General features: G+C 41.2%; 1 protein-coding gene across 2 annotated transcripts in view; it reads left to right on the forward strand.

Annotated features, from left to right (window-relative positions):
- Positions 1 to 16,778, forward strand: part of SLC30A10 (solute carrier family 30 member 10) — a 46,774-nt gene that overhangs the window by 16,562 nt on the left and 13,434 nt on the right. Inside the window, exons 1-2 of one of the 2 annotated variants that reach the window (XM_037823657.1) lie at positions 15,103 to 16,047; positions 16,697 to 16,774. In XM_037823657.1, coding sequence (XP_037679585.1) covers positions 15,417 to 16,047; positions 16,697 to 16,774 — 709 coding nt within the window. In that variant the 5' untranslated portion in view covers positions 15,103 to 15,416. Of the gene's footprint in view, positions 1 to 15,102; positions 16,048 to 16,696; positions 16,775 to 16,778 lie in introns of those variants that run through there. The other variant, XM_037823668.1, reaches the window with a different exon arrangement.

A 16,778-nucleotide genomic window follows, 5' to 3' on the forward strand; every position in this document is an offset into this window, starting at 1 on the left:
TTTTCTCCTTCTGCAACTCCACTTAGAAAATATTAGAACTTCTCACTCTGTCCTCTATGTTTTGTAACCTCTTTCATATTCTCTTTTTATTGCTCTGTGCTCCATTCTAGGTGGTCCTTCAGATTTACCTCCTAGTTAACTTATGTCTTTTTTAGCAGTGTCTACTCAACCTGCCCACTAAGTTTTTTCTAAACTTTAACTGAAATCATTCTAGAGTCACAGTAAGTTGCAAAGACAGTACAAAGAGGTCATGTGTACCCTTCAACAAGTTTCCCCAAATAGTTACATCTTACATTACTATAGTACAGTATCAAAACAAGAAATTGACATTGGTTCAATGTATGTATAGTTCTATGCCATTTTATCACGTGTGTAGATTCCCATAACCACCACCAAAATCAAGATACAAAACTATTCCATCACCACAAAGATCTCCTTCATGCTACCCCTTTATAGTCACACCTAATATACCTACCCTCCCCCAGCACATGTACACATTCCTAATTCCTGGTAAATACCAATCCGTTTTCCAACTCTATAATTTTGTCACTTCAAGAATATTATATAAATGGAGTCATACAGTATGTGATCTTTGAGGCTGGCTTTTTTCAATCATCATTATGCCCTTAAGAGCTATCTGATTTACTGTGTATATCAGTAGTTTGTTTCTTTTTATTGCTAAGTAATAGTCCATGGTATGGATGTAGCTGGATCACGTTTTTTAAAACCATTCTGATTTTACTGATTGTTGTTTTTGCTGCTTCTCTTATGATAGCTGTTTCCTCATGCTTTTTATGTTTTGTGATTTTTGATTGTGAGCTAATGCTCAATTACCTACATCTGAGGGAATCTGAGGAATCAGCTGTAGGTACTCTCTTGTAGAGAAGATTTGCATTTGCTTTAGCTAGGCATTACCTAAAGTAATCTGAGTGCATTACCAAATTCTTAGTGTGAAGGTTTTTGTTTATTTATTTGTTTGGGTTTTGTTTCATTACATTAGTAGTGTGAATCCAGGCAGCAATCTCATACAAGTTCTGTGTTACACTTTCAACTTCCTATAGGAGATGTTTTCCTTTCCACCCACAGCTAAGGCCGAAACGTGAATTTTCTTGCTGTTTCCTTTGGAGCAGCGGGTTCTGTTTATTTATTCGATTATTTGTTTTGCTTGGTTCAATCATACACCCAGGGGTGATCACCTTGCATGAATTCTAAGTTTTGTTTTTATGCCACCCATGACCGTGTGGCTGTTGAGTACAAGGCCAGAGCATCTGTCTTTATGGGATAAATATCTGTAATTTAGATTCTGGCTTTAACTCACCTTTCTAGATTTCAGCTTTTACTTCATTTTTGGCTTCTGAGTATTTCCTTAACTTCATGTCCCTCTTTTTAAAGAGTCCAAAAAGCTGATCGAACCACATAGTATTATCCCAGAGCCAAAAAACTTGTTATAGGTAAATTTAGGTTCTGCAAACTCAGCACTTAGCATACATCAGGTCCACATTACTGCTTACAAAGAGCAGAGCAGAGACTCAGTGGTGTCAGAGGAAAGGAAAATAGACAGAGGGAGTCTTCTGAGTCCCTGCCTGTCCAGGATGCCAGTCAGTATGTGTCAACACTGGCCAGGGACAAGACCTACATAGTTCAGCTCCACTGGCAGGGGTCTCACAACAGGAGGTTAATTTTGGTACTGAGCTTTCCATATCTAGTAATATCATTGCATCCTTTCTCAGGCAGTGACATTTAAGACATTCCTGTCTACTTGCAGAGTTTAAAAATTTGCAGCAATGACACCCTAGGCTCGAAAATTTATTTGTGGTACTTTTCCTTTCCAATAAGCATGAGGAAGAAAGGAAGGAAGGAGAAAGGGAGGGAAGGAGGGAGGGACAAAAGAACCTCCAGGATTCCATTTCCCCTTCGAGTGCCGGTTTCTGGCATCCCAGTGTCACATGGACAGGCTCTGTCTACACTCGCTGGTAAATGGGGATTGCAGTCCTGTGCCTCAGGAACTGCTGCCACTACCTGTAGCTTCAGAACTGCTTAGGCCTGTAAATCATTTCCTAAGGAAGCTACTCCCTCGTTCCCACATTTGTTTTAGCCTGAGGGTCAGCCCTAGCAGATTCCTGAACTGAAGCTGTTTTGACTTTTTTAGGTTTGCCCCATTTGGTCCAATAAAGTCAAATGGTCCTGGCTTGTGCTCCTGCAGACATTGTCTTTCCATAGCTTTTGGATGTTGCTGGCCTTGAGTAGCATATCTTTCTGTTAAATCTTTTTTGTTGTTGTTCTTTCTGATGTTCAGAATGTGCTTCTAGTGTTTTATTTCCTGCGTTCTTCTGATCTTCTCAGGAAATCTCAGCTGAGATTTTAATGGTTTAATCAACTTCTTAAACTGGTCCCTTTACTTCTCTACCACATGTAAGATTGGTGTTTTTGTTGGAATTTTTCCCTTTTACTTAGTCATTGTTTTGTGGGTCAGACAGTTGTTTTTCAAACAGATTTTTTTTTCTTCTCACAGTGAGAGAAATGTAGTCAGTGTTTTCTGACCTGCCAAAAGCAACTGTTGTTCAAACAAATCTTGTTGACTCTCACATCTCTGAGTTGGATAATCTCACACAAAAGGTATTTTCCAACTAACTCAAAAATCTCAAACTGTCATTTTCCCTCCTGGATCCCAGTCAGTGTGTCCCAGCCTCACTGTGCTTTTCTTTAGACTCCTAACTTGGTCTGTTTCTTGACCTGTTCCCTCATGGCATGGGCAAGCATCTCTACCCCAATAACTGTTTTCCTTTGAAGTGCATCTAATAATCTATGCTAATGTTTCTGAGCATCTCCTTTCAAACAGTTCCAGATTTTATGGGCATTTTGTATAGTTGTCCCAGTCTTCATGTGGGGGTTCCCTGTTACAGTTACTATGTGACAAACCATTCCAAATTTAGTGATGAAGGATGATGATCACTTTGTTATAGTCAGTGATTCTGAGGGCTGGAGTTTGGAAAGGGCATGAGGGGAACAGCTTGTCTGCTCCATGATGTCTGGGGCTTCATTCAGCTGGGAAGACTGAAAGGCTGGGGAGGACTTGATGCTAGAGAGTGGACTCAGCTGGAGGCTCATCCTCTCACATGTCCGCTGCCTGCACTGGAAGGTCTCAAAGTCTAGGACTGCTGACTGTGGCACCCACACATGACCTGTCCATGTGGCTTGGCTTCCTCACACTGTAGCGGCCTGAGGATACCTTACAGGGTGGCTCAGGATTTCAAACATGAATGTTCCAGCAAACAAAGTGGAAGCTTCGTTGTCCTTTCAGATTCTGTTGATTACAACCCAGTGACAAGATGGAAAAGGTCAAGCCCATAACCCCACCTTTTCATGGAAGCGGTGTCAAAGTCACATTGTAGAAGAAAATGTGGAAAAGAGATATTGTTGTAACCATCTTCGGAAAAAATAATCTGTACACTCTGCCCTCCAGCCACAATTCAAATCACTTCCATGTGCAAAATATGCTCACTCCTGCCCAAGGCTCCTAAAGTCTCATCCCATATGGCCTTAGCTCCAAATCGAGGATTTTGTCATCTTAATCAGGTCCAGGGTGAATGAGGCTCCTCAGGTACAGCTCCTTGAGAATCTTTCCTCTTGACCTGCAAACCTGTGAACTAAAGAGACAAATCACCTGACTCCTATACACCCAACACCCAACAGCGGGACACATCTAGCATTACTGCTGTATTTCTCAATTGCTTTTATTTTGAACAACAGTCACAGCTTTAAGAGCATGATGTTTAATAACTACCTGGGTCTTGTTTTCTCAGGTGGTAGTGGGGTGCATTCTGGATCCCAGTCTGCTATCTGAAATCTTATCTTCCAAAAGATTTCTTTAATCTAATCTAGTCCTCTATTTATAAGTATTTAGATATGTGTGTATCTCCTTTTTTGTTTTTTGCATCTGTCTAACATCAGGGAAGTTTCCTCTTCCTCTTGCTCAGTCTGATTGTTTTTGAGAGCAAACTACTCTCCCTCTCATTTTCTTCACATGGTAAGGCAGAGGCATATAGTAAAAATCAGTCTTAAAAACTAAAACTTACTAGTGCCTGTGACTTGGTTTACCAGCCTGCTGTGACAAATACCACACAAAGGGTTGACTTAAACAACAGACTTATGGTTTCAGAAGCTAGAAGACTTGCTTCCCGCCTGGGTTGGTAGATTTCCTGTGCTTGCTCACAACAATGCTTGGGACACCTTGGCTTTATCTTTGTTTCCCATCACATGGCAATGCCCTCTTCTTTCTCTTCTGGATTCCTTCTGACTTCCTGGTTCTCCCTGTGGCATTCTCTGATCCTGGATTCCAGTGTCTTCTCTTTATAAGGCCTCCAGTAATTTGGATTCAGACCCTGCTTCTGTTGGCCACATCTTAACAACAACAACAACAACAAAAACATCTTCAAGAGGTCCTTTCTACAATGGGTTCACACCCACAGGACTGTGGATTAAGATGAAGAACATGTATAAATTGGGGTACATGATTCAACCAACTACAGTCTGCCCTCTGGAACCCCAAACAGCATGTCCTTCTCATATGCAAAATATATTCATTCTGTCACAACATTCCAAAAGTGTTAAGTCATTTCAGTAATAACTCTAAGTCCAAAGTCTCATCAAAATTGCCTATGGGTGTGGTTCATCCTGGGGAAAATTACTCTCTGTCTGCGGACCTGTGAAACTTATAAAAATAAGTAATCTACTTCCAATATACAATTGTGGGACAGATATAGAATCAATATTCCCTTTCCAGAGGGCAGAAATTGGGAGGAAGACAAGTCCAAAACTCAACTGGGCAATCTCCAAGGTCTGAGAGTCTCACCGGGGTGATACTTTGTCCTCTGGGCCTGCTACAGCAGCAGCCCCATCCATTCCAAGTGCTTGCATGGCAGCCATGCTCTCTCCCAATGCTGGGACTTCAGCCCCACCATCCCCAGGCACTGGAAAGGTGGCCTTGCTCTGTCTAAAAACTGAGGCGTACTCGAAGACAATTGTATAAAAATGTAGCTTATGAGGGGTGACAATGGGATTGGGAAAGCCATAAGGACCACACTCCACTTTGTCTAGTTTATGGATGGATGAGTAGAAAAATAGGGGAAGGAAACAAACAGACAAAGGTACCCAGTGTTCTTTTTTACTTCAATTGCTCTTTTTCACTCTAATTATTATTCTTGTTATTTTTGTGTGTGTGCTAATGAAGGTGTCAGGGATTGATTTAGGTGATGAATGTACAACTATGTAATGGTACTGTGAACAATCGAATGTACGACTTGTTTTGTATGACTGCGTGGTATGTGAATACATCTCAATAAAATGAAGATAAAAAAAAAAAAAAACAACTGAGGTGTAGACCTCATAAGGCATTATGGTGGCACCTGAACTCTCCCTGAACAATGGGGAGGAAGCCCTGCCCTTTCCAAGCACCAAGGCAGGTGGGCTGCCCCCTCCAAGTGCAGGGGTGGACCTGACCTTTCCACAAACACGCGGGCCCACACTCTTGGCCCAAGGAGGTCTCTTTGGTTCAGACCTCTGCTTCCATGGTTCTGATCTTGAAGTCATTCTTCCTTCAGTTCTTACCTTCACTCTACCTTTCAGTGCAGGTTGGCAGAGCTTCTGTTCATACAGAATTTTCAAAAAACTTTGTCAGTTTTCCGAGCAGTTCAAGGAGGTCCAAGCCATCGACAATAGGATTTTCCATAGATCTTTCCTACACAAATATATTTCCACTCCTGGCTTCCTTGGAGAATGTTAACTGGACCCATGTTCATCTACAACCTCTTTAGCATCGGGTTGTTTAGCCATTCAGTCTTGGGGCTAAATTCATGTCCCAGAGCTCAGCGAGTTTACAGTCTGGACAGGCTGAAATTTTCCAAATCACCAATTGCTGGTTCCTTTGTATTTAAAAGCTCAGTTCTCAGTTTATCTCTTTACTCTTTCATTTTACCATAAGCAGCAAGGAGAAACAGGCCACACCTCCCACACAGCTTGGAAATCTCCTCCGCTAAATGTCCAAGTTCATCACTTACAAGTTCTGCTTTCCATCTGACATTAGAACACACTTTTGCCAAATTCTCTGCCACTTTATAACAAGGATCACCTTTCTTCCAGTATTCAATAACATATTCATAATTTCCTTCTAAAACCTCACCAGAAGTACTTTTAATGGGCATCCAGGCAGAAAAAGCCAGAATCCAGCTGGATTCAGGTTTCTCCGTGGCAACTTTCAATGCAAAGATGTGGTGAATTGATGTCTACATAGTCTGAGAGAGAAAATAAAACACGAACCTAAGAATTTTATACCCATCTCAGCTATTCATTGTTCATTTATTAATGGCAACATAATGATATCATTAAATATATATCTATATATAAAACTTAAAAGAGCCCTTCTTGGAAAAAAAACACTAGATGAAATCCATTCAATCAAATATGAGTCAAGATGGGAAATATCACTCAGAAATGGGAAACCCATGGCGTGAAAACACTGTTGATGAACGTTAAACCAATGTAAATATACATTCTTATACACTTGCAGCAAATAATTGGAAAATTAAAGATAACAATCTCATGCATTTTTTATAGAAGTATAAACACGTACAATGTTTTTGGATGGCAATGTGGCAATAGCAATAAATATATAAATATATATCTATCTCTACCCTTTGACTGAGTACTTCTAGGTAGTTGTCATACAGATATAATCTAAAGAGTGAACCATGATATGTGCCCAATGATTTTCACTATAGCAGTGTTTACATAAATGACAAAGATGGCAGAACACAAGCAGGGGGGATAAAAAGCCCTAAATATCTGTCACTAAATATGGAGGTTTAAATAAACTATGCACATCTCTACTATGAAATAGCACATGCAGAATAATGATATTTTGTAAAGAACCCCTGAGGACCAACATATTCCTGACAGAAACTGTTGCAGTTGTCCAAGAGACATGGTTAAGTTGGTGGCAGAATCGATATTCAAATCCAAGTCCACCTGTCTCTGAAGTTTGCCTTTTTACTAGATTGCAGACCTTGAGCAAGTTATTGGTTTTTCTGAAACCGTTTTCTCCAGGTAAAATGAGGACACAATCATACTGAAGTTTTTAATTGTTCTGAGGATAACATAAGCTAATATACATGTGAGTGTTTGAAGGGTACCCGTAAAGTGCCTGCCAGGGTCATGCCATGCATGGCCCGAGCCCCACTTAGTCACGTTGCTCCTTTGAAAACATGTCATGCCATCCAGAGGGCAGAGATCCTTGTTTATAATATTTTACATAATTTCCTCTAGAGAAAAGCACTCGGTGGGTTCTGAGTTTTTGCTCACATCGAGTTCTAGAAAGTGTAGTCATGCATTGAAAACTCAACTGCCTCCAGAAGTCTGGGCCCTAAAACAAAAGAGAAAATGCAGGCCAGACTTAAGAAACATTTCTGAAATGCATGGCCTTCTCTGTCCTTCATGTTTTCCCTTTTGACAGAGGCATGGTTACAAGAAGTATTTCACTTTTCTCTTAATTCTAAGGAAGGCATCATCATAAATGAGATGCTAGATGGCAACTGACATGCAACTTTCATTGTCAGAGAGACAACACAGAGATGAAAACTGTGGTCAACTGAGGAGGGCAGCCCTGTCTAAAGGTTTAGGTCAATTGCTACCATGTAGGAATGCAAGACCAATGAGGCAGATTTTCTGATACTATAAAGAGAAGCTAAAACTTTGATTTTGAGGTGAAAGCTCCCAATGTTAAAATTTTTAAATTTGTGAAAACATTGTTTAGCCAATACATACATACATATATGAAGTGGATGTGGTCCATTGTCACTCTCAGCTTAAAAATGTCCAATCTAATCACTCCCTGTGTCCTTTACTAATTTCATTTCCTCCTCTGGCCCCTCCCATGTGGGTGTCCTTACTTATCATTCTTCAATCTTCTCATTTTTTTATTGTTTCTTTTCAGATCTCATGACTTTAAATTTTGTTCCTGTTGGGATGACTGCCAAATCTCATTCCATCCTTGAATTCTCTTCTTTCACGTCGACATCTCCCTCTTACTATCCTATTATTACCTCGAACCCATCATCTACCCTTTCTGGATTTTTGCATTTCCTTCTGTGGTGTTATCATTCTCCCCAGTCACCAGGGCTTGTTTTTTTTTTGTTTTTTTTTTTTAAATCATATTCCTCTCTTCCTATGGTCAGTCAGTCTTTAAATCCTTAATATTCCTTTACTACATTTCCCCCTTTCCAGAGTCTCATCATCCCACAAACTTCATAGTTCAAAAGTTTATTCTCCGATTTTGCTGCCTCTGGGAGAGAGACCCTCTCAGGTTCATTCTATTAACAGCTGTCAGATTAATCTTTCTCAAATGGACCCTTGGTTGTAAAACTTGTTTGTTAAAAAATCTCTTGTGGCTCCCCAGTGCCCATGGGATAAATTTGAAACTCTATTGCCTGTCATTCAAGGCCTTTCACAAGCAAGCAGCCCTCCAATTTTATCTCAGTTGTCTCATTCTTTCATTATCCTTACCAGGTAAATATTCTACTTATGTCTTCCTTAGTTTTGTATCTCAAGTCCAGCCTCCTCCATGGATAAGAAATGGAGCATCTCTCTCTTAAATACATTTTGAAAATTCTAAGAGAAGAACTCTGGCCCATCTTGGGTCATGTGGCCATGCCTTGAGCCAAGCCCTGATGGGGATCAGGAACTGGGGTTGGTCTACTATGGATTCCCTGCCTGTCTCTGTGTCCAGGGGGACAGAATAGCTTAACAGAAGGAAGCACGGATGGATGTCAGGCAATCTAAAACCTTGGCTGACCCACTTAAATTACTGGTGGTTACAAATACAGTGCATGCTTTCCAGAACTTATGTTGAATATGGGTATATGGCTTCATTAATTACATCAATAGCAATACCTTTTCTTTTTCTTTGTTTTTGTACCTTCAGAATTATATTTGCCATTCCAAACAATTACACACAGTTAAGCATTAGGAAGTTCTTATTTACATTTTACAGATTGGAAAATGCTGTACAACTTGTCCAAGTTGTACAGCAGCTTAACGTCAGAAGTCAAGACTCTTAGTTCTCCTCCATCTCTCCTTTCAATATTCAACACAGCCTCTCATTTCATAATGATAATGATTTTATGTCTCTAAATCCGGATACCCTGATTCTTTCTACTCTTCAATCATATGAATAGCAGATGGTAAGGGCATAATGAACACTTTTGAAAGAAGTGTAGCAATGATAGATGAGAGTTTTGGAGTTTTCGATTTGTAAAATAATTTATCAATCAATGGTCAATCATTTCTTGATTATTTGAATCAAAGGGAGATAGGTATTTTTTTTTAAATAGGGTGGTCTAAATAACTGTGAAGGGATTCCGCAATGTTGCTTGCTAGTGATCAACAATAATTCTGGGAATGATGGTAACCGGAAATAAGGGGAGAAGCTAACATTTGTGTATTATCTTTCAAAGGCATGATGCAAGGCCCTTTACATACACTGTATCTCATTTGAGTCTCACAACCACTGTGAGAGACAGTGACACTTCTAGCTCTAGATTATAGATGAGAACACAGAGGCTCAGAGAAGTAAGTGTCTTGCCCTGTTGTTAATAACTAATGAAGCCAGAATTGGATCCTAAACCTGCACAGCTCCAAAACCTATATCTCTTCACTCCATAACCCTGAATATTTAGCCAGTATATTTGGCAGATAAAGGTAGAGGCATTTATTAATAGGTTTTATTTTAACCCCTTCCCTACAATTATACCCACAATTTCTTGGGCAAATTGCCTTTCTCAGTTTCATATGATGTAAAAATTAAGGTGAATCTGGCAGTAAGGTAAGCTGCTATTTGTGTGGGATTCTTTCTGATGGAATCAAATTACACATGAAAGCTTAATGTAAATTATTAATAATATAGACTTATGATTTGAACTATTATTAGATTTAGAATCAATAGAGGGAATTTCCTATTTCTTATAATTTTTAGTACTTTTTGCCTCCATTGAATTGGAAATGGCCCCCAAACTGATTTTTTCCCCCATTCATCAATCAGGGGGACTAAAGAGCCCAGTAAGTGATGATGAACTTTGAATAATAAGTGTTTCTTAAATTCCCAGCTCTACCTGTAACACTTTCCCTCTCATGTCTTCTAACAGCCATATCCTTTGTCATTTGCTTACTCTCTAACATACTCTCCTGACACACAGGGTTTTCCCATAATCGAGTATTTTGTGTCTTTGTGATCTGAAGATAGTGGAAAGAAGCAGCAGAGGCTTTATCTAGTGTCCACAATGACAAGTTGACCCCAAGTAGCATGACATCTTTACTCCCAAATGCATCAAACAACCCAAACCCACCATCCATGGTGTTATATAAAAAATTGATGTCATTCTCAAACACTCATGTACTCAACAGTCTGTAAATTGGGTTCCTGTACTTTGCATATATTATTGAAGTATCATAATTCAAACTGCATTTTCCTTCCAATTGCAGACATTTAAAAATGTTCTACCTTGTCTACGTAAATTTCACTACTCCTTAAATCCTTAAATGTATATTTTCTCTAAAAAAGTAAGTAATGCTTATGTGAATCCTTTGGTTAAGGGGATCATTTTCTTCTTCCTAAACTCAGACTTAAAAAATCAAGGTGGTGGGTCTTTTTTGTTAATACTTATTGAATGCTTCTTATGAACTAAATGCTATGCTAAGCAATTGCCATGCATTTGTTCTCATTTAAGGCTCATGACAACCCCCTGAGGGAGGCAGGATTATGTTCCATATTTCACAGATGAGGAAAGAGAAAATGTAAGTAACTCGCCCCAGGTCACTAAGCGAGTGAATAGCAAAGCTAGGACTTTATTCCAATTCTGAGTGGCCCCAAAGCTCAAGTTAATAACTGCCATACTCTCCTGCCTTTGAAGATTTCTTAAAGAAGGTGAATGCTTAATTAAAATTACCCAGGATCTGGCATTTATTTAATAAGTAGTTAGTATTCTTTAATGTTATTGTGAAGCTTTGTGTTCCATAGTCTAGTACTATGAGCAGACTTACTACTTGGTTACAAGAAGGTGCATTTTGCAGAAACCAGGGAAGTACCTTTAGGTAAGGAAACCAACAGGCTGATGGGCATAACTGTAAATTCTTACTAGAGCTACTGCCATTTAGGTATGCTGCTAGGTGTTCTCCCTTATCAGTAGCCCATTCAAAATGACACTGACCACTATACGGCTTTTATCTTTTTCACATCTTGTGCCCCTGTCATTACAAAAAAAATCAAGAATCTCTTCCATTTAATGTATTCTGAAATACTTTGAGGGAAAAATGCATACATTTTGGGTTTTTAATATTTAAAAAAAAATGTCTTCGTGGTAGCATATATACAACAAAAATTTTCCCATTTTAACCACTTTCAAGTACTTTTCCATCACCCAAAACAGAAACTTCACCCATTAAGCATTAACCTCCTATTTCACCACCACTATCATCCTTGGTAACCTGTAATCTACTATCTACTTTTCTGTTTCTATGAATTTGCATATTATGGTTACTTCATATAAATGAAACCATATAATCTGTCCTTTTGTGTCTGGTTTATTTTACTCACCATGATGCTACCACTTCTTTTTTTTTTTTTTAATTCAGTTTTATTGAGACATAGTCACATCCCATACAGTCATCCACAGTGTACAATCAATTGTTCACAGTACCATCATATAGATGTGCATTTATCACCACAATCAATTTTTGAATATTTTCATTACCTCAAAAAAAAAAAAAAAAGAATAAAAAGTAGAAGTAAAAAAGAACACCTAAAACAATCCATCCCTCCATCCCATCTTATTTTTCATTTAATTTTTGCCCCATTTTTCTATTAATCTGTCCATACACTGGATAAAGGGAGTGTGAGCCACAAGGTTTTCACAATCACACAGTCACACTGTGTAAGCTACATAGTTATACAATTGTCTTCAAGAATCAACTACTAGATTGCAGTTTGACAGTTTCAGGTATTTCCTTCTAGCTATTCCAATACACTAAAAACTAAAGGAACATCTATATAATGCACAAGCATACCCTCCAGAATGACCTCTCAACTCCATTTGAAATCTCTCAGCCACTGAAACCTTATTTTGTTTCATTTCGCCTCCCCCTTTTGGTCCAGAAGTCTTTCTCAGTCCCACGATGCTGGGTCCAGGCTCATCCCTGGAAGTCCTGTCCCATGTTGCCAGGGAGATTTATACCCCTGAGAGTCATGCCCCATGTAGGGGGAGGGCAGTGTGTTTACCTGCAGAATACAACTTCTTTTTAAGGAGAAATTTGTGCCTTAGAAAAGATGTCTGTTCCCTTCTCTGAATCATCTCTTGTCAAGTAAAAATTTAAAAAAAGAAACAAAAACAGCTGCTTTCAATTTCTAAATTTTTTAAAAAAGAAAACAAAACAACTTCAATTAACACACTATAGTTTTTAACTCTTGGGTCAAATACCAGTGTAGAAAGAATTTTTAGTTCCATAATCTCTGAATTTATGAATAGTGGCACATCAAGTGTTACATCAATAAAAAGTGAACTTTAAAAAATTCCTTTCATTTGTTTAGAACAAAAGAAGTATTAAAATGACCAAATTAATATGATTTGAGGGTAAAAGCATATGCTTTGTAATTTGATGGCTAGATTAGATTTCAATTAGTATGATGCGAGGGCATCATATCAGATTATATAAACTGTAGATTACATAATTCACAGATTACATAACCTGAGGCAAGTTCCTTAAAATCTCTGGGCTTCAGGTTCTTCACCTATAAAATAGTACTTATGCTATGGGGTTGTTTTATGATGAAATAAGATAATGCCTATAGCACAAAGCTGGTCAGAGAATAAGAGCTCATAAACAAAAATCTATTGAAATCTTACAACTTACTGGAAAGTTTAAGTTGCAGTCTAAATTACACACACACATGCACATATACATGGTTTTCGTCAAAATATTTTTCTTGTTGAGACCACTAGCAACCCTAATCCTTTCTCAAATTAAATTCAGGAACTGGGCTTCTCAGAAACTTACAGCTTTCCTCCAGGCTTCCTCAGCCACCAGCTTCCTAGTTTCACTGTCTGCTCTTGGGGGCAGAGACACAATTCTTTGGTGAGGAGAATGACTAAGCAGTAAGCACAAGTGATATATTTCTGCTGATCTCAGGTTTTTCTTTCAACTGTGGATGACAAGGAAATAAAATTAGCAGGGAATACTTAGGCCCTGTAGGTGAGTTACAAACAGGACTCTCTCTTATTTTGACTACTCTGCTTACTGTCATGCGTTAAGTGTTTCAGATATTTCATAGTTTGAAGACAGTATAAGCCAGAAACTGGGAAGGGTGCGGTGCTCTGGTATATCTCTTCTGTGTATTAGACAGTGTTGTGTCTGTTGTTCGACAGTGATTCTGTAACACATGTGCTATATAATAATTATCATCATCATAGCTAATGTTTATTGAGTGCTTACTATGTGCCAGACACTCTTACAAGCATTTCGCACACATTAACTCATTTAGTCCTCACAATGGCAGGAGGAGGTAGTATTATTATTAGCATTTTAAGGTAGTGAAAGCAGGCCCAAATGACTTAGGAACTTGACAGAGGTCACACAGCTTCAAACCTTTGATCAGTCTATATCTTCTTACTTCTTTTAAATTATTGATCACTTTTATACTGATTTTTAGCGAATAACTTAATTTATCAAATTCCTCAAATTCTAAGTGCAGGGCTTTTTTCCCAGGAAGTGTGACAGACATGTTTACTAAGCTCCCTGAGTTTAGAGGCTTACCTGGTATAAGGTGGAGCCCTCGGATCAAGGATGCTTTAGCATGAGAGTTAGGGACCCTCCGAGATCATTAAAAGAGCTTGTCATGTTTTATGAAGATGAGACAACAGGGCTTGAGTCAGAATGTTACGCTAACGGATTCTGTGGCTTTTATTCATTTCTGAGCCAGAAATGGATGCATTTTTTCCAGCAGCGGTTAAAGTTCAGGGGTTGGGGGTTGGGGAGGGAGAAAAGAGATTACCAGACTTCCACTTCAGATTCTTTGCTGAATGAGACAAGAGTATAAAGCAAAAACAACCAACAAAGAAATCTGCAAGCCTAAACTGACCAACAGCAACACAGTTCTTTAAGGGTCCCATTCCTCAGCCTCCCCCAGAGTCCTGGAGACAGTTCCCTTCTGGATAACTTTTACCTGGAGCAAAGCCTGTTGTCAACAGGAGAGGCTTTATTTGGAATAAACCTTTGTGTAGGTCAGTCGATTGACCCATGGGTGTCAGGTCATGCTGTCAGGGACACATGGAGGTGGGTAGAATATTCTTTCCACTAGAGAATGAGATAAGTACACAAAAGACATCTGCCTTGACTTCTTTGGTGGATAAGGGACTTGTGTCTATTATAAAGTGCTTTCCCCAGTGCTGGATGGTTGCTGGATGCTTAAGAAAAGTGTGGTGTGGGCTCTCCTGGAGGTCTGCCTGTGGTTCCCCTCTGGAAGGAGGCCTTGAGGAAGAAGAATCTGGAGAGAGAAATGGGGTGATGCTGTGCCATGAGGGGGTAACAAATGATAATGTGACCTTTCCAAAGGCTGTGAGCAAGCAGGCAGGATAAAATAGCTCTTCTACAAGTGGTAGTGGAATTGGAGGCTGGGGCGTGGGGGGAAGAGACGAGTGAGGGATTTGCTCAAATTTAACAAAATGAAAAGCAGGAAGCACCCCTGAGGGCAGAGTAGGCCAGGTTAATGCCTACCCAGTCAGCTAGCCACAGGCGGCTCCTTCAATAGTGACTCCCTAATGCAAGCAGCAGGTACGTGAAGGTATCCACGCTCACTACAGAGAACACACCCCACAGCAGTCAAAGTCCTTATCATCAGGAGTCGACATTCAGGGCATTGGTGATCGGAAGAAACCAGAGAAGCTGCGTCATTTGTGAAACCCATTTCTGTTTAGGGGGTACCTGTGAGGATTGAAATCTAGACATGCCCTCTTTTCCTAGAAACTCCCCTGTCTGCCCAAGTTTGGCCTTGGACCGAAGGGAGGGGGAAGAGGCCACCGGCAGCGACATAAGGTCTCTTTAGATACCGCCGCCTCCGCGGCCACTCCTTTAGACTCTGGACGTGCAGAGGCTGGGGGCGCTCTGCCTCCGCCTTATAAAGAGCCCAAGGTTCAGGGCCGTCAGTGAAGCCCGGGAGGCGGGTCCCAGGCCTCCACCGCGTCAGGGGCGCCGGCGCCGCGACCCCACTTGTTGCGGCGGCGACCGCTGCGCCCCGGGACGCGCAAGTCTCCACTGAGCGCCGCGAGGAGGCGCGCACTGGGCGGTGCTGGGCGATCCGTGGATCGTCTCACGACGAGATGGGACGCTATTCAGGCAAGACGTGCCGGCTGATCTTCATGCTGGTGCTCACCTTCGCCTTCTTCGTGGCGGAGCTGGTCTCAGGCTACCTGGGCAATTCCATCGCCCTGCTCTCGGATTCCTTCAACATGCTCTCGGACTTGATCTCACTGTGCGTGGGGCTGAGCGCCGGCTACATCGCCCGGCGTCCCACCCGGGGCTTCCGAGCCACCTATGGCTACGCCCGCGCCGAGGTGGTGGGCGCGCTGAGCAACGCCGTCTTCCTCACCGCGCTGTGCTTCACCATCTTCGTGGAGGCCGTGCTGCGCCTGGCCCGGCCGGAGCGCATTGATGACCCGGAGTTGGTGCTCATCGTCGGCGCCCTGGGACTGGCAGTCAACGTGGTGGGGCTGCTCGTCTTCCAGGACTGCGCCGCCTGGTTCGCCAGCTGTAGCCGGGGCCAACGCCAGCAGCAGCAACAGCTGGCCGGTGGCGGGGTCCGCGGCGCTTTCGGGGGCCCCCAGGGCGCCGAGGGTCGGCAGCCAGTCGCGACCTGGGCAGTCCCCAGCTCGGAATCGGCTGTGACTCTCCGGGTGGCTCCCGCTGAAAGGAAGGAGGCGAAGGGGGCGACCGTGTTCTCAAACGTAGCAGGTGCCTTTCGGATGCATCCTCTGGACTGTTTTGCCCTTGCCTCCTCCCACCCCTTCTTTGCCCCTCTTCCCACGCCCTCTTTTTCCTCCAGCCTGCTGAGTCTTTTTTTTTTTTTTTTTTTTTTAAATCCATTTCCTTTGCAGTCACCCTTTACTTCTCTTCTGCTAGTTTAACACATTTCCCCCACGATATCTTTTTCTCCAGGATCCTGAGGTCCCCTTTGCCTTCTCCCACCCCAATATCTCTGCATAGGAGTATTGATTTTCTTGGAAATCAGTCACTATTACTGGGGAACAGATAGCACTCTCCCTTCCCTTCTGCCTTCATCAGTTGCTACCTAAACTTAGCTATTCTCCCTCCCCTGTTGCCCATCCCTCTGCCCCCTTGGGAGTTTGGGTTTGGGAGACAGTTCTCACTTGGTCTCCTTTTTTTTTTTTTTTTAATCTTGAAATTAAGTGTGAATGAAGTCCAAGATGGATCCCATGGCTTACTTAAAGGCCAAAGTGAACTGTTCTGGACTTTGTGTGTAGAGGAGTAGGGTCTCTGATAAGCTAGTAGGAATTAAAATAATGAAACCTGTTTTTGAGTCCATTGGTTCTTTTCGTTTGTAGAACTTATACACAACACAAGATTTCTTCTTTGAATGCAGGTGATTCCTTGAACACCCAGAATGAGCCTGAAGAGACTGTGAGAAAGGAGAAAAAGTCTGAAGCCTTGAATATCAGAGGTAG

This window comes from Choloepus didactylus, chromosome 2 (assembly GCF_015220235.1).
Source record: "Choloepus didactylus isolate mChoDid1 chromosome 2, mChoDid1.pri, whole genome shotgun sequence".
NCBI lineage: Eukaryota > Metazoa > Chordata > Mammalia > Pilosa > Megalonychidae > Choloepus > Choloepus didactylus.